General features: G+C 47.5%; 1 protein-coding gene across 1 annotated transcript; it reads left to right on the top strand.

Moving 5' to 3' along the window:
* The first annotated feature begins 755 nt into the window (after positions 1-755).
* LOC135460947 (uncharacterized) lies at positions 756-7766 on the top strand. Its single transcript, XM_064737923.1, has 6 exons — positions 756-844; positions 897-973; positions 2785-3093; positions 4023-4319; positions 5204-5521; positions 7580-7766. Exons 1-6 carry the CDS (start codon positions 756-758, stop codon positions 7756-7758), a joined length of 1269 nt encoding a protein of 422 aa, XP_064593993.1. The 3' UTR covers positions 7759-7766.
* The last annotated feature ends 13882 nt before the right edge of the window (positions 7767-21648 follow it).

The following is a 21648-nucleotide window of genomic DNA, read 5'->3' as shown; positions in this document are numbered from 1 at the left end:
GTTGGGTTGGGTGGTGGTTTGGTTTGGTTTGGTTTGATAGGGTTGGGTTTGGTTGGACCTTGGTTTTGTGTGCTTTAGTCATGGTTGGGTCATGGTTGGGTTTGGTTGGGTTTGGTTTGGTGTGGTTGAGTTTGGTCACATCATGATCCCAAATCTCCGCCTGAATATCCAAAATTGACAATTTCCTTTTTTTTCCCCATTTTTTTCCAAAATATTGAAATTATCAGGAGCCACTTTTAGGCTTTTTGACCCAGTCCCAACCCCAGAATCTCCCCCTGTTTGGCGGCCCTCCAGGACCATCCAGGGGTCCCCAAATCCTAAAGTCATCAAAACCAGAATTCTGGGAAATTTGGGAGGTTCTTCTTCATGTTCTCCATTCCCACCTCAAAATACTGAATTTTGGCCTTTTTCTTTGACCCAATCCAACCTATCCAAACACGGCCATGGTGGGCCCTAAAATCAGGTTTGGGAAAACTGGTGGTTCTTCTCCATTTCTCCATTCCCACCCAAAAAACTGAATTGGGCTTTTCTTTCTACCCAAATCTAATCTTATCCAATACACCCATTATTCCCATACCAATTTAAAAACCGATTAAACACTTGATTTTCCCAATTTTTTCCCAACCAAAAACTGATGTCGCTTTCCTCCCAAAGTCTATTTGAGCCATCCCCGTTGTCCATCCGTTTAGTCACCGTGACACCCGATTTTGCACCACCAACTTTCCAGACCCGTTCCGCCTCCCGCGATTGGTCGGATGCAGTGGAGCTCCCCGACTGTTGCAGCCGACGTCATCCGCGGCCCCTTCTCAGATGATCGTCTGACTGGTGTCACATGGGTCATCACGTCACTGGTGATTCCCTGGCCGGATTTCCCCCGAATTTTCCGGGAATTTCAGCTGCCTGCTGGAGGAGGAGGTGGGCGGGGCCTGGGTGGAGGCTCCGCCCAGTGAAGGCGTGGCCGTGGTGGTCACGGGTAGGTGAGGGGTTTTGGGGGGAAAATGGGGGATTTGGGGAAAAAGTGGAGGGGGAGGAGACATATTGGGATTTATTGGTTTGGAGTATTTGATGACCGTGGGGTTGTTTTTGGGGTGAGTTTTGGGTTCTTTTGTGGTATTTGCTGAACCATGTTTCTTTAGGGCTGATTTTTAGCATTTTTGGGTTTTTTTATGTCCACGGGAGTTTTTTGGGTTGTTTTGGGGGTATTTTCTGGCCCTGGGGTTTATTTCGGGGTGAGTTTTGAGGTTTGGGTTATTTGCCGACACATGGGGGTTTTTTGAGATGGTTTTGGGGTTTTTGTGGCGTTTGCTGACCCTGGAGTTTATCTGGGGGAAGTTTTGGAATTTTTGAGGTGTTCACTTACCCAGGAATTTTTGGGGTGAGGTTTGGGGTTTTTGAGATATTTGCTGACTAAGGGCTTTTTTTGGAGATGGTTTTGGGGTATTTTGAGGCATTTGCTAACCCTGGGGATATTTTGGGGGTGGTTTTGTGTTTTTTGGGTTATTTGCTGCCCCTGGGGTTTATTTTGTGGTCGTTTTGCGGTGGTTTTGGGTATTTGATCACCCAGGGGGGGTTTGGGGTGACTTTTGGGTGTTTGGGGGGTTTATGATAGCCATGGGGGTTTTCTGGGGTGCTTTTGGGGTATTTGCTGACCCTGGGGTTCCTTTTGGGGTGGTTTTAGGATTTTTGGTTATTTTTTTTACTTTTTTGACCCAGTCTGAGCCCAACTCAAGCAGGGTCATGGTGGCACTTCCTCCATCCAAAAAAATTTTGAAAATTTAGGAAAAAAAATCAGGATTTTGTGAAAAACTAGGTATTTCTTCCCCCTTTCTCCATCTTCCCCATCTTTCCCATTCTCACCTCCAAAACTTGAATTTTTGGGTCACTTTTGGGCTTTTTTGGACCCAAACTTAGCCCAACCCAAGCAGAGTCATGGTGGGACCTCCTTCATCCAAAAAAAAAAAAAAAAAAAGATCGGAGCTTTAGGGAAAAAAACCCCAGGATTTTGGGAAAATTGGGACATTCTTCTCCACCTTCTCCATCTTCTTCATCCCCATTGCCAAAACATTCAAATTTTGGTACCGTTTTTGGGCTTCTTTGACCAAGTCCAAGCCCAACCCAAGTGGGTCATGGTGGAACCTCTTACAACAAAAAAAATAAAAGGAGTTTTGGGGAAAAATTGGGAGGTTCTTTTCCATCTTCTCCTCTTCTCCGTTTTCACCTCCAAAAAATTGAATTTTTGGGCCTATTTTGGGCTTTTTTGGACAAATCCAAGCCCAACCCAAGCAGGGTCATGGTGGTACCTCCCATGACCAACAAACACCAGGATTTTGGGAAAAACCTGCTAGTGGTTCTCCATCTCCTCAATCTTCGCCATTTTCACCTCAAAAACTCTGAATTTTTGGGTCATTTTTAGGCCTTTTGGACCTAATCCAAGTCCAACCCAACCAAGGACATGGTGACACCTCCTCCACAAAACAAAATCAGATATTTAGGAAAAAAAATTAGAATTTTGGGGAAAAATTGGGAGGTTCTTCTCTATCTTCTCCATCTTCCTCATTTTCACCTCCAGAAAATGGAATTTTTGGGACATTTTTGGGCTTTTTCAACTCAATCTGAGCCCAACCCAAGCAGGGTCATGGAGGAACCTCCTCCACCAAAAACAAAATCAGAATTTTGGGAAAAGTCAGGATTTTGGGGGAAAATTGGGAGGTTCTTCTCCATCTTCTTCATTCCCACTTCCAAAACATTGGATTTTTTTCTCATTTCCCCCTCTTTTCTCCCCAGACCTCTCCCCTCCCGCCCCCAACATCTCGGTGACGCCGGCCAAGGCACGTTTCCTGGTGGGCGATGCCGTGTCCATCTCCTGCGCCGCGCCGGCACCGCCCGGCACCGACCGCATCCAGGCCTTCCGCTTCAACGGCACCTCGGGCTGGGCCAGCGACGTCCGGACGTCCCGCCGGACGTCTGTCCACACCTTCACCGTCACCGGGCCCCGCGACGGCGGCGTCCACACCTGCTCCTACAGCGTCATCCGGCGCGGTGGCCACGTCCTCCACTCGCCGCCCAGCCGGGCTGTGGTCATCGATGTCCGAGGTTTTGCGATGGAAACTCCTGGAGTGGGGGGTTTTGGGGTCAAAATTTGCTCCCGATGAGGTTCAGGGTTGGGTTTTCCACCACATGTTGACTTTTCTACTCAATTGGGGGTTTTATCCCAAAATTCATACCCATTGAGATCCAACCTTGACTTTTCCACTAAACCTTGACTTTACCACCAACTGGGCATTTTTATCCCAAAATTCATTTTCGTTGATGTCGAACGTTGACTTCTGTGTCCAATTGGGGATTTTAGGCCAAAATTTGGTCCTGCCGAGGTTCAGGGTTGGGTTTTCCACCCAATGTTGACTTTTCTACTACTTTTCTACTCAATTGGGGGTTTTAATCCCAAAATGTCTCCCCATTGAGATCCAACCTTGACTTTTGTGTCCAATTGAGCATTTTTATCCAAAAATCCGTCCCCATTGAGGTCCAACCTTGACTTTTCCACCCAATGTTGCGTTTTCTACCCAACTCCATCATTATTTTCCCAAGTTCATCTCATTGAGGCTCAGTGTTGACTTTTCCACCCAATTGGGCATTTTTACCCCCAAATTCATCCCCATTGACCAAACGTTGGGTTTTGGTCCAACAGGGGCATTTTGATCCCATAATCTATCCTTGTTGTGGTCCAACCGTGAGTTTTCCACCCAACATTGACTTTTCCAGCCAATTTGGGCCATTTTTACCTCTAAATCCATCCCATTGACCAAAACATTGCCTTTAGATGCAACGGTGAAATTTTATCCCAAAATTCATCCCCAGTGAGGTCAAACCTTGACTTCTCCACCAAATTTGACCATTTTCACCCCCAAAATCCACCCCCATTCACCAAAAATCCCCTTTTGACCCAACAGCACCATTTTTACCCCAAAATCCCTCCCCTTTTGACCTCCAACCTTGACCTCTGACAATTCCCCTCCCACCAGACCGCCCAACCCAACCCAACCTGACGGTGACACCCTCGGGCCTCACGGTGCAAGGGCAGCCCCTCCTCTTCCTCTGCATGGCCCCACCCAGCAAAGCCCCTCGGCGCCACTTCCGCTTCCTCCGGGATGAGCTTGAGGTCTCCGAGGGCATCGTGGAAGGTTCTGGAAGCGCCCGGCTGAGGGTGGAGAGGAGCGGCCAGAACCAGACCGGGAACTTCAGCTGCAGCTATGAGGAGATGACCGAGGGGCGCTGGATTGCCTCCTACCCCAGCGAGGCCGTGGCAGTGGTGGTGGAAGGTGATTTTGAGGGGAAATTGGCAGGGTTTGGGTATGGGGAGGGCTGTGGGGAAAGGTGAGGAGATAGCAAGGTGAGGAGAAGGAAGGTTGGTTGAGTTTGGTTGGGTCAAGGTTCAGTCAAGGTTGGGTTGGGTTGGATTGGGTTTGGTTGGGTCAAGGTTGAATTGGGTTGGGTTGGGTCAAGGTTGGGTTTAGTTTTGTTGGGTTTGGTTGGGTTGGGTCAAGGTTGGGTTGGGTTGGGTTTGGTTTGGTTTGGTTTGATATGGTTGGGTTTGGTTGGACCTTGGTTGTATTGGGTTTAGTCATGGTTGGGTCGTGGTTGGGTTTGGTTGGGTTTGGTTTGGTGTGGTTGAGTTTGATCACATCATGATCCCAAATCTCCGCCTGAATATCCAAAATTGACAATTTCCTTTTTTTCCCCATTTTTTCCAAAATATTGAAATTATCAGGAGCCACTTTTAGGCTTTTTGACCCAGTCCCAACCCCAGAATCTCCCCCTGTTTGGCGGCGCCTCCAGGACCATCCAGGGGGTCCCCAAATTCCTAAAGTCATCAAAACTCAGAATTCTGGGGAAATTTGGGAGGTTCTTCTTCATGTTCTCCATTCCCACCTCCAAAATACTGAATTTTGGGCCCTTTTTGGGCTTTTTGACCCAATCCAAGCCCTATCCAAACACGGCCATGGTGGGACTTCCTATAACCAATAAAAACCAGGATTTTGGGAAAAACTGGGTGGTTCTTCTCCATCTTCTCCATTCCCACCCAAAAAACTGAATTGTAGGCTTTATTTCCTCCCAAAAATCTAATTTTGAGCCATTTTCACCCTTTTCCCATCCGAATTTTAAAATCACCGATAACACTGATTTTCCCCCAATTTTTTCCCAGACCCGTGTCCGCCCCCCGTGCTTTGGGTGGAGCCTCCGTCTGGCGTGGTCACCGTGGGTCAGCGGCTGCGCCTGACCTGTTCTGCGAGCCGACGTCACTTCCGGCGCCGCTTCCGCTTCTTCCGCGATGGCATCGAGCTGACTCCGGGTGACCTCATCGATGGCGTCATCAGTGACGTCACTGGTGATGGGTCCCAGCTGGTGTTCCCGCGGATTTCCCCCGAATTTTCCGGGAATTTCAGCTGCCTGCTGGAGGAGGAGGTGGGCGGGGCCTGGGTGGAGGCTCCGCCCAGTGAAGGCGTGGCCGTGGTGGTCACGGGTAGGTGAGGGGTTTTGGGGGGAAAATGGGGGATTTGGGGAAAAAGTGGAGGGGGAGGAGACATATTGGTATTTATTGGGGTTGGCCCCCGCCACAGAAATGGTCAGTCCTGGCTGATTGGCCACGCCAACTACAATGACCACACCCAGCTGTTTGTCCACCCCCACCTAAGCGACTACGCACCTATGACCACTCATCAGTGACCACGCCCGCCCATTGACCACACCCCAGTTGACCACGGCTATCAAAATAGCCACACCCCAATTGCCACACGAATGACCACTCCCAAAACTGCCATGACCACACCAATGAGCACACCCCCAAAGGGCCACACCACTCATTTGCCTAACTGAAATTGAACACACCTATCAAAATAGCCACACCCACCTCCACAACCACATCCCCAAAATGGCCACCCCCACCCATTGGCCACACCTACCTATTGACCACACCCAATTGACCATGCCGATCAAATTGGCCTCACCCACTTCAATTATGATACCTAAAAAGGCCACACCCATTATTTTGACCACACCCCCATAGGCCAAACCCACTCCAATGATCACAAGCCATGGCCACACCTATCAAAATGGGTCTCACCACCCCAACGACCTCTCCGGAAAAAATACCTAATCGTACCCCAATGACGACTCCCTATTTACCTCACCCCCAATGTCCACACCTACCCTAAGACAGCACCCCAATAGACCACACCCACCCCTATGACTCCACACTTAAATGGCTCCACTCACCCCATTTACCACACCGCAAAATGGCCACACCCACCCCAATGGCCACTCTCAAATTGACCACAGCCATTAACGTGTCTGCAGCCTCTCCCATGACCAGACCCAAAAATGGCTGCACCCTCTGTGTTAACCACACCCAAGGATGGCCACACCCACCCCAATGACTACACCCCTAAATGGCCAGGCCCAGTCATCATCCTCACTACAATTTACAATACCTATCAAAATATCCACACCCACAGCAATGATCACATCCCCAAAATTGCCCCGTGTATCACAATGGCCACACCCGACCAAATGACCACAACCTTAAATGGCAACACCCACCTCAATGACCTTACCCCAAAAGGGCACACCCAGTGCAATGTCCACACCCTGCCCATTGGCCACACCCACTTATTTACTGCCCCCTATTGACCACGGCTATCAAATTTGCCACACACACTCCTATGATCACATGCAAAAAAAGCCACACCTACAGGGTTGACCACACCCCCAAAAGGCCATACCCACTCCAATGACCACAAGCAATGAACACAACCATCAAAATGGCTTCCACCACCCCAATGGCCACTCCCAAAAATAGCCACACCCACCCCAATGACCACACCCATCCTTCTGACCACACCCACCCTCCCTACTTACCACACCCATCCTCAATTGACCAGACACACAAAGTGGTCATGCCCACCCCAATGACCACACCCACCAACTGATCACACCCAGTTAAGCACGGGGTCCTTTTTTCAGGTGATTTTTTGGGTTTTTGGGATATTTGCTGACCCCTGGGTTTTTTTGGGGTGGTTTTTGGAGTATTTGATGACTGTGGGTTTGTTTTTGGGGTGAGTTTTAGGGTTTTTGGGGTATTTGATGACCGTGAGGTTGTTTTTGCGGTGAATTTTGTTTTTTTGGGGGGGTATTTGCTGACCCAAGTGGTTTTTTTGGGTGATTTTTAGAACTTTTGGGTTATTTGATGTCCACAGCGGTTTTTTGGGGTATTTGCTGACCCTGGGGATATTTTGGGGCGGTTTTTGGGGTTTTGGGGCATTGGCTGACCCTAGCGCTCTTTTTGGGGGTGGATTTGTTGACTCAGGGTTTTTTGGGGTGATTTTGGGGATTTTTGTTATTCACTGACCTTGGGGTGGTTTATGTTGGGGTAATTTTTGGAATTTTGGGGTATTTGATAACCCTGAGATTTTGGGGGGTGGTTTGGGGGTTTTCAGGGTATTTGATGATCCAGGGTTTATTTTGGGTCAGTTTTGGGGGTTTTGGGGTATTTGCTGACCCAGCTTTTTTTTTTTTTTTTGAGGTGGTTTCTCGTCCCCAGCTGAGTTCGAGTTCCCCCCATTGGTCATCGGCGGAGTGGTGGGAGTAGCCTTGACGCTTCTGGTGATCCTATTGGCTGCTTGGCTAGGCCGGAGGAGGAGGAGTCAGTGGGGGGGAGAGGAGGATTTGGACCCCAAAATGTCCCCAGATCGCCTATTTTAATGCCAAAATTTCCCTTGTCAGGCCAAAAAGGGAACATTTCACCCCAAATTTCTCCATTTTAGTCCCAAATTTGGCCATTTTGACCACAAATTCCTCACTTGTATCCCAAAATTACCCCAGATTTCCCCATTTTAGTCCAAAAAAGACCTTTTTGTCCCCAAAGAGGTAATTCTGACTCAAAGTCCCACATTTTACTACAAAAGTGACTCTTTTGTCCCAAAAATCCTCATTTTGACCCCAAAATTGTTCCCAAATTGCCCAGTTGGACCAAAATGTCTTCAGTTTTGGGAAAAAATTGACCCTTCTGCCCTTAAATTGCCCATTTTGATCCCAAATCATCCCCAAATCTTTCATCTAAACACAAATTCCTCCATTTTACCTCAGAATGACCCATTTTGACCTTCAAATTCCTACTTTTGACACCAAAATTGTCCCTTTTTAACCAAAAATTGACCTTTTTACCCCAAAATCAGCCATTTTGAGCCCAAGTTGGCCATTTTGGCTGCATCTGACTGAAAATTTTCCCATTTTTTAAAATAAATTAACATTTTCCCTCAAAATTGCCCATTTTGACACCCAAATTTCCCTGAAATCTCTCTTTTTAACCCAAATATTTCAACTTTACCCTAAAATCTGCCATTTTCAACCCAAGTTGGCCATGTTGGCCTCATTTAGACTTATATTTCCCTATTTGCATCCAAAATTTAATATTTTCCACTAAAATTTCCCAATTTTGACCCCGATTTCCCACTTAGGTCCAAAAATAAACATTTTTCTTCTCCAAATTGCCCATTTTCACCAAATTTTCCTGTTTTGACCCGCAATTTCCCATTTTAGTTTAAAATCAAATATATTTCTCCCCAAAATTGCCCATTTTCCCCTTCCAGTTTTCCTCTTTGCCCCAAAAATTTTGCCCCAATTTGACTCCAGATTTCCCCTTCTCTCCCAAAACTTCGAATTTCTCCCCAAATTCCCCAAAATCACCAAATTTCTCACCAAAAACCCTTTTGAACCAAACTGCCCCGTTGAACCCCAAAATCAGACTCTTCTCATCCCAGATTTCTTATTTTTGACTCAAATTCCCAGGTTTCCCCCCAAACTTGGCACTTCTGCCCTAAAATTGCTCATTTTAATCCCAAAATCCCCATTTCCCCCCCAAATTCCTACATTTTCCCCCATAATTCCCACATTTCACCCCAAATTTTCACATATTCCCCAAAAATCCCCACATTTTGACCTCAAAATTCCCCATTTACACCCAAATCCCCATTTCCCCCCAAATTCCTACATTTTCCCCCATAATTCCCAAATTTCACCCCAAATTTTCACATATTCCCAGAAAATCCCCACATTTTGACCTCAAAATTCCCCATTTACACCCAAATCCCCATTTTTCCCCAAAATCCCAGATTTCACCCAAAATTTCCCCATATTCCCCCAAAATTCTTATTTGAATCCCAGAATTCCACATTTTACCCCTCAAATATCCCATTTTCACCCCAAACTTATAATTTTAAATCCAAAACTTTGATTTTTGCTACAAAAATCCTCATTTTACCCCAAAACTTCAGATTTTTTCCCCCAAAATCACCATTTCTGTTCCAAATTCCTCATTTTTCCATAAATTATCCATTTTTGTCTCCAAACCACCTCAAAAATTCCTAATTTCGTTCATTAAATCTCCTTTTTGCATCCCAAAACAATCCTCAATTCTCTCCAAATCCGCTTTACCGCCCCAAAATGTTGGTTTTCCCCAAAATGTCCTTTTTCATCCCAAAATGGCTTCTTTTTCACAAAATGTTGGATTTTCACCCTGATCCAGGGGGTTACTGCTGGTGGGGTGATGACACCAGGGCCCTCTGCATGGGGGACCCAGAGGCTGGCGCCTGAGCTGGGCCACGCCTACCAATATGGCTGCCGGTGCGCTCTGATCATGCCCACACGATGGCTGACAACATGGAGACCACACCCCCAAAATGTTTCCGAGACCAAGCTCCTAAGATAGCTGACAACGTGCAGCCTGCCCCATAATAATGCTGAGACCACGCCCCCAAGATGGCCGACAAAGTGTGGGTCACGCCCCTAAAATGGCTTCCAGACCACACCCTCAAGATGGCCAACAGCTCCCAGGCCACACCTCCAAGATGGCTACAGATGTTGAGGCCCCACCCCACTGGTGAAAGTGGGTGGGCCCAGGCTGAGGCAGGCAATGGGGATTGGTGGATACGATGGTGCTGTGCCCTGATCAGTTGGTTTGGATTTGGGAGCTGTTTATGCAAATGAGATGCAAATTAGGGCTGCAGGCAGGATCCCTGTGGGGTTGTTTGGGGGGAGGACATTATTATGTTCTTATGCCAATGAAATGTTAATCAGGGCCACACAACAGTTACTTGATAGATCCTGGAGGTATTTTGGGCTGTATTCATGCAAATGAGATTCATATCAGGGGCACAGGCAGGGTTGGGGGGGAGATGTGTTTGTGTGTGTTTGGGGGAGGAAATCAAGGGGTTCTTATGCAAATGAGATGCTAATGAGGGGATTGGTCGGGGTGAGGCTTGGACCAGGACTGAGGGGATGACATCGACCAATGATATCAATGGGATCCAATGGGATCCAATAGGATCCACTGGGACTGGGATATGCTGGATCCAGGCTCAGTGGCTGCAGGGATGATCCCAGCCCGGGATCTCTGGGATCTACCGGGATCAGGATCTTGTTTTGATCTGGGATCTCCTGCGGCCGGGAAGTGCCAGGCTGGGTTCCACTGGGGCTGGGGGCCACCGGGGTTGGAACCTATTGGGATCTGGGATCTGCTGGGATCTGCTGGGACTGAGATCCACTGGATCTAGGATCTGCTGAGGTTGGGACAGGCGCGACTGAGATGTGCTGAGGCTGGGATCTGCTGGGTGCCACCGGATCTGAGATCTGCTGGCCCTGAGATCCACAGGTGCTGGGATCTGCTGGAAGATGAATCTTCACAGCCACCCCATCAACCCCTCACAAAACCCCCAAATTTTTGACAGCCAATCCCAAAACCCCCTAATTTTCCAAGTGACACCATTGACCCCTCACAAAGTTTTGACAGCCAATTACAAAAACCCCCAGATTTGGGGGGTTGCCAAACACAACCCCCCCAAACTTTTCCAGCCACCCCATAAACCCCTCACAAAACCCCCAAGTTGTTGCAGGCAATCACAAAAACCCTAAAATTTTCACAGTGACACAATTGACCTCTTACAAAAACCCCAAACTTTTGATAACCCATCACGAAGACCCCAAATTTTCACAACCATTAAAAAAATCCTAAAATTTTCATAGTGACACCATTGACCCCTCACAAAAACCCCAAAGTTTTAGCAACCAATCTGAAAACCCCCAAAATTTTCACAGCCACCCTAGCAACCCCTCACAAAACCCCAAATTTTCACAGTCAATCACAAACCCCCAAATTTTTGCCAGGCAATCACAAAAACCCCAAAATTTTCCCAGCCACCCCATCAACCCCACACAAAAACCCCAAAGTTTTGACAACCAATCACAAAAATCTCAAATTTTTGGCAGCCAATCACAAAACCGCAAGTTTTTGCCAGTCAATCATAAAAAAATCAAAATTTTTGCTGGCACCCAATTGACCCTTCTGAAAAACTCCAAATCTTTGCAGTCGCTCCATCAACCCCTCACAAAAAACCCCAAATTTTCATAGTCAACCACAAAACCCCCAAATTTAAGCAGCGGCACCACTGACCCCACACAAAACCCACAAATGCTTGCAGCCACTCCATCAACCCCTCACCAAACTCCCAAATATTCTCAGCCAATTACAAAACACCAAAATTTTCACAATCACAAAAACTCTAAATTTTCTCAGTCACCCCATTGACCCTTCAGAAAAAGCCCAACTTTTCAGAGAGACCCCATCAACTCCTTGCAAAAACTCCAAATTTTTGCAGGCAGTCACAAAAACCCCACATTTTTCCAGACATCCCATCAACCCCTCACAAAACCCCCAAATCTTTGCTGCCATCCCAAAGACAAACACAAAACACCCAAATTTTCACAGCCAATCACAAAATCCCAAAATTTGCACAGCAACACCACTGATCCATCACAAAACCCCCAAATTTTTGCCAATCATAAAAAGTCAAAAATTTCCCAGCCACCCCATTGGCCCTTCAGAAAAACCCTGAATTTTTACAGAGACCATATCAACCCCTCGCAAAAACTCCAAATTTTCACAACCAATCATAAAAACCTCAAAATTTTTGCAGTGACACCATTGACCCCTCACAAAACCCCAAATTTTCACACCCAATGACAAAAATCCCAAATTTTCAGTCATCCCATCGACCCTTCCCAAAACCCCCAAATTTTTGCCAGTCAATCATAAAAAATCAAAAATTTCACAGCCACCCCACTCACCTTTCAGAAAAACCCCAAATATTTGGAGAGACCCCATCAACCCCTCACAAAAACTCCAAATTTTCAGTCACAAACCCCCAAAATTTTCTCAGCCAGTGACAGCAACCTATCACCAAACTCCCAAATTTTCTCAGCCAATTACAAAATCCCAGCATTTTCACAATCACAAAAAATCAAAACTTTCCCAGCCACCCCATTGACCCTTCAGAAAAACCCCAGATTTTCACAGGGCCCCCATCAATCCCTCACAAAACCTCCAAATTTTCACAACAAATCACAAAGCCCAAAATTTTTGCAGTGGCACCATTGACCAAACTCCCACATTTTGTCAGTCAATCACAAAACCCCAAATTTTCACAGCCAATCACAAAACCCCAATTTTTTCTCCACAGGCACATCAATGTGGTTTGAAAGCAAAACCAGTGAGAGACTCCAAGTCAGAAATTTATTAGTAAAAGGGAAAATAAAACCAAAATATATTTAACAATCCAAAATAAAAACCACTGTCAGAGCCAGAACACAACCTGACACCCCATTGCTTGGGCTGTTGGAATTGTTTCATTCCACCTGGAATTTTGACAGATTTTGGCTGAAAAACTCCTGGAGTGGCAAGTGAGGTTCTGCTGGAGCAGGGATCCTGTGGCAAGGGTGAGATTTTGACAGGGAAGTCTCACAGATTTGTATGCTTGGCAGAAAGGTTTTTAAATGTGGAATCTGAAGAAGGAATAGAAATGAAAGCAAGTTTTGATATAAAAGAAAAGAATTTCTGAGCCAGTTTTACTGGATAACTAAGAAAACAAAGTGTATGTTAGTTAGAAGGGGATTTTATGACTTAGAGCAAAGGATAAACCCACCTCAAACAAGCAGATGTTTTTACCAAGCAGAAAGACAGCACAGGAAAACAAATCAGCAGATGTGGCAAGTAGAAAAAAGGTCTCAGAATTTTCCACTGCAAGAAAACTGCAATACAACTTCTAGCTTAAATTTTAATGTACTAACTTTTAGTGATTGGAGAATAGTAACATGAATATGGTAATTATAGTAGTTATGATAAGCTATAGGTAAAAGTTAAAGTATAGATTAGTTCTTCTGTATTAAGATGCTCAGCAAAGAAAAGTATATAATGCATTGTAACCAAAAGAAAAGTATATAATGCATTTGTAACTTAAACTAAAGGGTCTCCAGGCTTGTCTGAAGCTAGAGCTGACAGCTGTAGGCACAGGCTCTGTCACCCATGACCCTGGACTGCTATAATGTCTTGGATACAATAAACTGAATTTTGGAGAGCCACCTGGAGTCCCGCATCTCTGATTTAGGCTGTTACAATGGCGCCCAACATGAGGCACCATCACTAAGAGCCTGAATGAGGGATTTGGGTCTCCAGGCCTGCCTGCAACTGGAGCTGACAGCTGCAGGCACAGGCTCTGTCACCCATGACCCTGGACTGCTGTAACATCTTGGATTTAATAAACTGAATTTTGGAGAGCCGCCTGGAGTCCTGCATCCCTCATTTTGGCACTTACAGTGGCACCCAACGTGATGCACCATCAGTAAGAGCCTGAATGAGGGATTTGGGTCACCAGGCTTGTCTGAAGCTGGAGCTGAGAGATGCAGGCACAGGCTCTGTGTTCCATGACCCTGGACTGCTGTAAAATCTTGGATGGAATAAACTGCATTTTGAAGAGCCGCCTGGAGTCCCACACCCCTCATTTCGGCGCTCACAGACTGGTGTTTCCCAGAACTGCCAGTGCCCAGATCCCGAAATTTCCTGGTGCTGGTGCAGCCCAAGTGCAGCAATTTGCAGGCAAAAAAACCCAAAATCTGGCAATTTTCCATTGGTGGCTCTGTCATGGCCTGACCTGGAGTTTCCCAGCACAGCCATTGCCCAGATGCAGAAATTTCCCAGTGCTGGCAAAGCCCAAATGCAGCAATTTACTGGCACAGAAATCCAAAATCTGGCAAATACCTGGGGCCAGCACCACCCAGATCTGGTGTTTTCCAGCACTGCCAGTGTCTAGACCTGGCAATTTCCTGGTGATGGCAGAGCCCAATTCCAGCAACTTGCTGGCAAAGAAAGCCAAAACCAGGCAAGTACCTAGTACCTAAAGCAACATGATCTTGTGTTTGCTGACACCACAAGTGCCAGATCTGGAATTTTTCAGACGCCTCCACAGCATAATTCCAGCAATCTGCTGGCACAGAAAATTAACATCTGGTAATTTCTCAGTGCCAGCACAACCCAAATGCAGCAATTTTGTGGCAAAGAAAGCCAGAACCTGGCAGCTTCCCGGTGCTGCCACCAGCATCACTCAGGTCTGGTGTTTGCTGCGCAAGTGCCCAGATCTGGAAATTTCCCAGGGCTGGCACAGCCCAAGTCCAGCAATTTGCTGGCACAGAAAGCCAAAATCTGGCAATTTCCTGATGCCAATACAGGTGCCCAGACCTGGTCTTTGCTGCCACTGCCAGTGCTCAGATCTGGATATTTCCCTGTTCTGGCAGAGCCAAGTCCAGCAATCTTCTGGCAAAGAAAGCCAAAATCTGGCAATTCCCTGCTACCGTAATTGGCAATGCCAAGATCCGGTGTTTGCTGGCACCACCAGTGCCCAGATGTGGGAATTTTCCAGTGCCAGCACAGTCCATGTCTAGTAATTTTCTGGCAAAGAAAGCCAAGTCCTTGCAAATACCTGGTGCTGGCCCCACCCAGATCTGGTGTTTGCTGGCACTTCCAGTGCTCAGATCCAGCAGTTTCCAAGTGGCAACACAGCCTAAGTCCAGCAGTTTACTGGCAGAGAAAGACAAAACCCGGCAATTTTCTGGTGATAGCACCGATACCACCCAGATCTGTGGTTAGCTGGCACCACCAGTGCCTAGATCTGGCAATTTTCCTGTGCCAGCACAACCCAAATGCAGCAATTGCCTGGCAAAGAAAGCCAAAACCCGGCACCATCCAGATCTGATATGTTGGTTTAAAAGAAGAGGGAGACCTTGGCTTAAGGCCATGGGAAAACCCTCTTTAGTGGAGGTCAGAAGGAGCTCCTGCCCATAATCCTCTTGTTCATTTATGCAGATTGTTACTAGAAAGTTCTGAGTTCTCTTTGCTTCCATTGGTTACTTTATACTGAAAAAAATGTAATATTCTTAATCCTTCCTTGCTCTTGGATCCTTCCCTCAGATCCCACCTTAACCCCTCCCCATAAATAAATGTATAAATGTTCCTGCTAGACCCTGGCTTTTTTCTGCTTTGCACTCTGTACTGTGCACGCTGTCCTGTTTGTTGTGTTTGCCTTCATTAAAGTTCTGTTTCCACAGAACCAGATGAAAGCAGTCTCTCTCTGTAAAGTGGCCAGAGATGGCTCTCAGGGAAACCACTGGTCAACGGTCCAGACAAGGACCAGAAGGTTTTACTGGTGTTTGCTGGCACTGCCAGTGCCCAGATCTGGAAATTTCCCTAATCTGCCACAGTCCAAGTGCAGCAATTTACTGGCACAGAAATCCAAAACCTGGCAACTGGTCTGGCACCGCCCACATCTTGTGTTTGCTGCACCAGTACCCAGATTTGGAAATTTCCCGATGCCAGCAGAGCCCAAAGCCAGCAGATTTTTGTTGCTGGCAAGGACACCACCCAGATCTGGTGTTCGCTGGCAGTGCTTAGTGCCAAGATCTGAAAACTTCCTGGTGCTGGCACAGCCCAAGTCCAGTGATTTGCTGGCACGGAAAGCCAAAATTTGGAAATCTGTAGGTTCTAGGTCCAGCACCATCCAGATATGGTACTTGCTGGGACCACCAGTGCCCAGATTTGGAAATTTCCCGATGCCTTCACAGCCCAGGTCTAGCAATTTGGTTTTAGCCACCTCAGGAAAATAAGTTCCTTGGACCGTGACTTTCCTTTTCTTGGAACTCTTTAAACCTGCTCTGGACTGAAAACCCAAAAAAACACCGGCAGCTCACACCTGTGGCCTGCCAAGCTCTGGGACGCTGCATTCCAGCACCAGAGGGACATAGAAGAGACTGAGTGAGCCAACTACAACCCACAAAAAGGGCTTTCTCAATTTGCCATCTCTTCAGCACTGTCAGAGGTTTTATTTAATATTATTAATTTCTAATGTTTGTGAATACTTTACTTGTTAAATTAACTGGGGGTTTTTTCACTTTTCTCAAGGGAAGTCTTTTCCTGAACTAGTAGGGGGAGGGGCTGCTTGAACTTGCTTTCTAGACGGACCCATATAGGAGGTTTCCTCCCAAAATTTACCCTAAGCCAGCACAAACAGTCATCATGAAAATTTCACCAGTGGCACAATTTCCTGGGGGCAAATCTTGTGATAGAAGCTTGAACTTATTCTCCATGAGAGATTATTGGGAAGAGCAGACAGGAGAAGATTTCTGGAAAACTGAAACGGCTTTCCAGAATTTAAATGAAAATGAAAGAAACAATCCAAGATCTTTTCTGTAGTGGGTTAAAACCTTAAGTTTGTTCATCCAAGCTGACAAAGTTATTCTACTAAGACTGTTGCACCACATCCATTTGTTTGCCTAGTAAATCTCCAGACCTAATAAGGAAGGCGAAACCAAAGACAATGGGTTTCACAACATTTGTTTATCTGCTTAGTGAACTGTTGACATGGGTGGTGGGCCTGCTATGATTGATAGAACAGTATTAGCTTATCCGCTCAGTAAACTTAAAATTCCAGGAACTCAGTAGATTAAGCTTAAAGTTCCAGGAATCAAACAAACCATTCCAAATAAGGAAAACTACCGGCCTTCATCTTCAGACCACCGGGAGGTGGACTACAACCACTTAGCAACAGGAGGAGCATACGCAGAATACTACCCTGAAGCCACATCAACCAAAAATGGGACTGTGTATAAACCCCACAGAAACACTAGAAGGGCGTGGGCCGTTGGTGGAGCTGTGACTCCCCGGCCACACCCAGCGCTCCCGGGTGGGTGCAAGCCTTTTGTTGGTTTCACCCAGCGCTGACTTTGCCTATTATCGCTTGCTCTATCAATTAATAAATTACATTTCATTTGGACTCACTAGTCGGTGATTGATTCCCCACTGCAACCTATAACATTTTCCTCTATTTATTTTTATGCTTCCCTTTTCCATGTTACACTACTTCCCCATCCCAGTCATTCCAGATGCACCTCACCTCTAAGATCGGTGACTTAGTGATTTTTAGACACTCTTAAATACCATGAGCCACACACAGTTTTCATTCCCATGTTTTTACTGGAAGGCAACACTGGAGATATAACTGCAGTGCTCGGGTCAGGTAGGAATCCTACCCCAAGGGAAGGTGCCCCGACAGTGTTTGACCCTCAGCAAGGACAATGCTCAGCAGCAGGGGAGGGGATTGCTGTGCCAGTGTGCAGGAGTCAGGGCTCTGCATCTGGGCTCAAGGCTGCCAAGTTCCTGTGTTTGGGCAGACGAAGGGGCTGTCCCCAGGACGTGGGGGGCTCAAACGTGGGGTTCGAGGGGCGAGCGGGGAACGGACACAGGTAGGAACGGCCCCGGTGCCTCAGTTGCAGCAGCGGCAGCAGCGGCAGCGGCGGCAGCAGCAGCGGCAGGAGCAGCAAAACAGATAGTCTAAAACACGCTTTCTCCTTCTATTTTTCGTTCTCTTTTACTTTTTCTTTCTCTTTGTGCCTTTATTTCTCTTTCTCTCCCTTGCCCGCTGTCAGGCACCCTTCTCTCGGGGTCCCTTGCCCAGCGTCCCTCTCCTCTCCCCGCCTCCCTCTCCCCTACCGGGCCGGGCCATGCACCCGGCCCCGGGTGGGGCTGCCCCATGCCCGGCCCCGGCCGTCCCGCCGCGGTCTCGCCTCCGCCTGGCTCTGGCATGCTGGCGGTGGCGCTGCTGGGCGGTCATCAGTGCCTGGTGCGAGGGCGGCATCGCCACCCTTCGGCTGCGCCTGGCCCGAGCCCGGCCCCGGCCCCGACGCAGGGTCCAGTCCCGACCCCGGCCCCGGTCCCGGCCCCAGCCCGGGCCCCGGCTCCTCCCGGGACCCGCGGAGGACACAGGCAGCGCGGCTGCTCCCTACGCCTCCGCTGCGGCTTCCCCGGCCCGAGCTCCGCCGCTCGGCAGCGTGGCTGCTGGCCCCGAGCCTCCCGTGCCGCGTTCCTGGGAGCGAACGCCTGGGCGTGGCCAGCCCGGGGCGGGTGAGGGGCGCTCGGGGGCCGTTGCTAGCCCGGGCCGAGCACTGACAGCCGCGTCCTGCCCGCAGGGAAGGCGCAGAAGGCCCTGGAGGAGCGGCACCGGCTATGTTCGCTGCTGGGGCTCCAGAGCCTCGAGAGTACCCAAGCTGGACACTGTGGAGGAGGAGGAGGAAGAAGGCCTTGGAACTGCTCTAGCACAGGAGAAGATGCCCTTCCATCCACCGCAGGAGGGTGAGTGGCAGAGCTGGGCTGCAGGGCTGGAGCCTGCAGCCAACTTGGCCCCATCCCATCCCATCCCGTCCCGTCCCGTCCCCTCCCGTCCTGTCCCGTCCCATCCCATCCCATCCCAGCCCTCCCCTGGGGAAATGCCCAAGGACAGGCCGGAAGAGGGGCCAGGCAGACACCCCTCAGCGGCCTCGCTCCATCCCCCTGGGACATCCCAGGGCTCTCCCTGCCTGGGGAGCGCAGAGCTGGGCTGTGTTCTCCGGCCTCTCCCACAGCCCCTCAGCTCTGGCTGCACTCCCTCTTTGCCAGATGAAGCTGTGGAGCGCACACATGAGCAGGAATCCAGCCGTGGCCGCTTCCATAGAACAGCGCAGGTGTTGCCTGATAGACAAAGGACACAAAACTCGGATAAGTTTTGTGCCGTGCTTTATTAAAGGGCCCGGGAGCCTGTGGACTCACGTCCCAAATCAGAGCCCCAAACTTCATGCACAGGTGCTTCCCTTTTATATACATGCGATTCACAACAAGGTCTCCAAGACACAGTTCCCCTTGCCTAACGACAGACCCCTGTAATGCATTCCTTAGTTCACAAACAAAATCATAAATCTTCTGCTTGTCTCATTGTATGCTGCCTCCAAACAGGTTAGCATTCTTACTTTCCTACTCTGCTCTAAATGTTTTATTAAGTTCCTAAGACTACCTGCTAAGTTACACACAAAACTCAACACATACTATGAACGGCTACAAAACTGTTTTTAACAAACCAATTCACTCACAACTCATAGCTAAACTGTAATTAAACATTTCGCTAAATTTCGTTTCTTTTTCCAACATTTCCCCCCTTTTGAGCATCCTTCAGTCCCGCTGCAAGGATGCTCAACCAACAGTATTGACAGTAACATCTTCATAACGAGGTGGGGGATGTTCTTCATTCTGCCGCCCATGGGTCATTGCCTTCAGCAACCGGAGAGATCGCTTCTTTTCCTTTTCGATCACACATAAAAGGCATCTATATACAATCCATATAGTCACCAAAAATACTAAAAACATTAGTACATACTGTATAGCAGAAGTAATCCAGCCAGACAGATGAAGCCCCAAAGAATAAAATACTTCTCCTATCCAATTATACTGTGCTTCCTTTTCAATTTCTTTGGTTTTTGTTTCCACTTCTGCCAATTGGGAAATATCTTTCTCCACTTCAAGTTTAACATTTGGAATGTGTACACAGCAATGATCTATTCTCCTACTCAGGTAACCACAAACTCCATGTTCTTTTAACAGTAGTAAATCCAATGCCATTCTGTTTTGTAGGGTCATTCTTGATGTAGCTTGCAATTGCAAATTTAGATCTTTAAATCCCTTCTTAGTAGCTGCTGCCAATCTTTCTGTCTGTCCTAACAAGTTGTTGAGCATTTCCCTATTTCGATATGTCACTATCGGAGGGAATAATGACTCTAATATCCACCCAAATTGTACTCCTGAGCCAGGTTCATGCCACTGCTCCTCTAGGGATTCTTCCCTCTTTTTGAGTCCTTTCCTTCGGATCAATCTATTCTCTTTCCAGTATGGACACAATGTGGGAACCCCTAGGGTGACTTGGGTTACTGATCTATCTAGAGGTAAATGTGTGGTCCACTGTCCGTGTCCCAACACCCAGACTAGATTTCCAGGACTGTGCACAGTAGTATATCTGCAATCTATAGGTCCAACCATGAACTCTCTGCTAACTATGTGATCATAGCCCCTACACTCGCATCCCCACTTTAATGCCATTTTCACCGGTACCAATCCAATTCGGTCTTCCGGTGTATCACATGTAAAAACCTCAGTACAATTCCAATCCTCTTTCTGCAGTCTGAACTCTTGGGAAGATGTAGACGTGATGATGGCCCTATAATGTGACTGATTCTTTACCCCTGACCATTGGATGCACCATTGTACTTCCCCAAGGTAATTATAGTGTTCCAAAACACTGGGTCCCCACAATGTCTTCCAGCTTTTCCAGGTGTCAAAATTCTGTGTGATATTCTGACAACTCATCTCATTTCGGTGGGATTTTGTTTTTATTCGTACTGGATTGCATGGCTCATCGCCCCAACCTGGTTTTGGGGTTGCAATCAAACACTTCCTGGTATTTTGAATCCAACCATAATGATTGGGTTTCTTTTCACATTCCTCTTTAGTCATAACCCGAACGGTCATACACAAATCCCTCCATACCTCTACTGGTTTGGGAACTGACTGGCAGGACCATGAAACATTCTTGAATGATTCAGGCATTTTGGTTACCAGTATTATTCCCCAGGGAATTGGTTCACTTGCAGCCTGTGGTAATGGCAGGCAAGCTGTTATTTTAGTCACATTCTGCATGATCCCAAAATCTCTAATTAATCCTGCCACTAAGTTTCCCTGCTCAGCATTTCGTTCTATTGTATCATTAGCGTCCCATCTACTTCTTTTACCATGTCTCTGTAAGGATGACATCATTTTGTCATGCCTCCACCATGCATTTCCTATTCTAGGATTAGTGACATTCGACCACCCACAACCTTTACCTCCCTTCTGCCACCAGCTGGTCCCGTCCTCTATTCTGTCCCAGGTCAGTTCCCTATTTTGCTTCCACCCAGCACGATCCCCTGTCCATGGCAAAACCCTCATACTCACTCTTTTGGCCCCATCTTTTGTAATCAAAATCTTTTGTAATCAAAACTATCCCGTATTTTGACCAAACATGTATATTCTCCCGTATCGTTTGTGGTTACCTTGGTAAGATTCAGTACCGTGCTTCCTTGTTGTTTATCCTGATCCTAACCGACTCCTATCTTGCCTCGGCTTCTTTCAGCCCCCCGTTGCCATATTGCAATAATTTCACCGGCCTCAACTTTCTGGCTGTGAAATATAACACAAGTTAATTGAACATCCATCCCTTCCACAACTGTAACCTTTGTTTCTTCAACCTGTACTAGAGTAGACCCTTGAACGGGTACCAGTCTCATGATCACTAGCAGCAATATAATCAAGAAGGCGGCTTTGCGCGGAACATCATCCGGGTTGGAGACACTATCTGGGTTTCCCATTGGAACGGTGCC

The sequence above is a fragment of the Zonotrichia leucophrys genome, unplaced genomic scaffold (assembly GCF_028769735.1).
Source record: "Zonotrichia leucophrys gambelii isolate GWCS_2022_RI unplaced genomic scaffold, RI_Zleu_2.0 Scaffold_134_123620, whole genome shotgun sequence".
In the NCBI taxonomy this organism is placed as follows: Eukaryota; Metazoa; Chordata; class Aves; order Passeriformes; family Passerellidae; genus Zonotrichia; species Zonotrichia leucophrys.
Note: the sequence above shows the minus strand (reverse complement) of the source record. Positions and strands in the feature narration are given on the sequence as shown.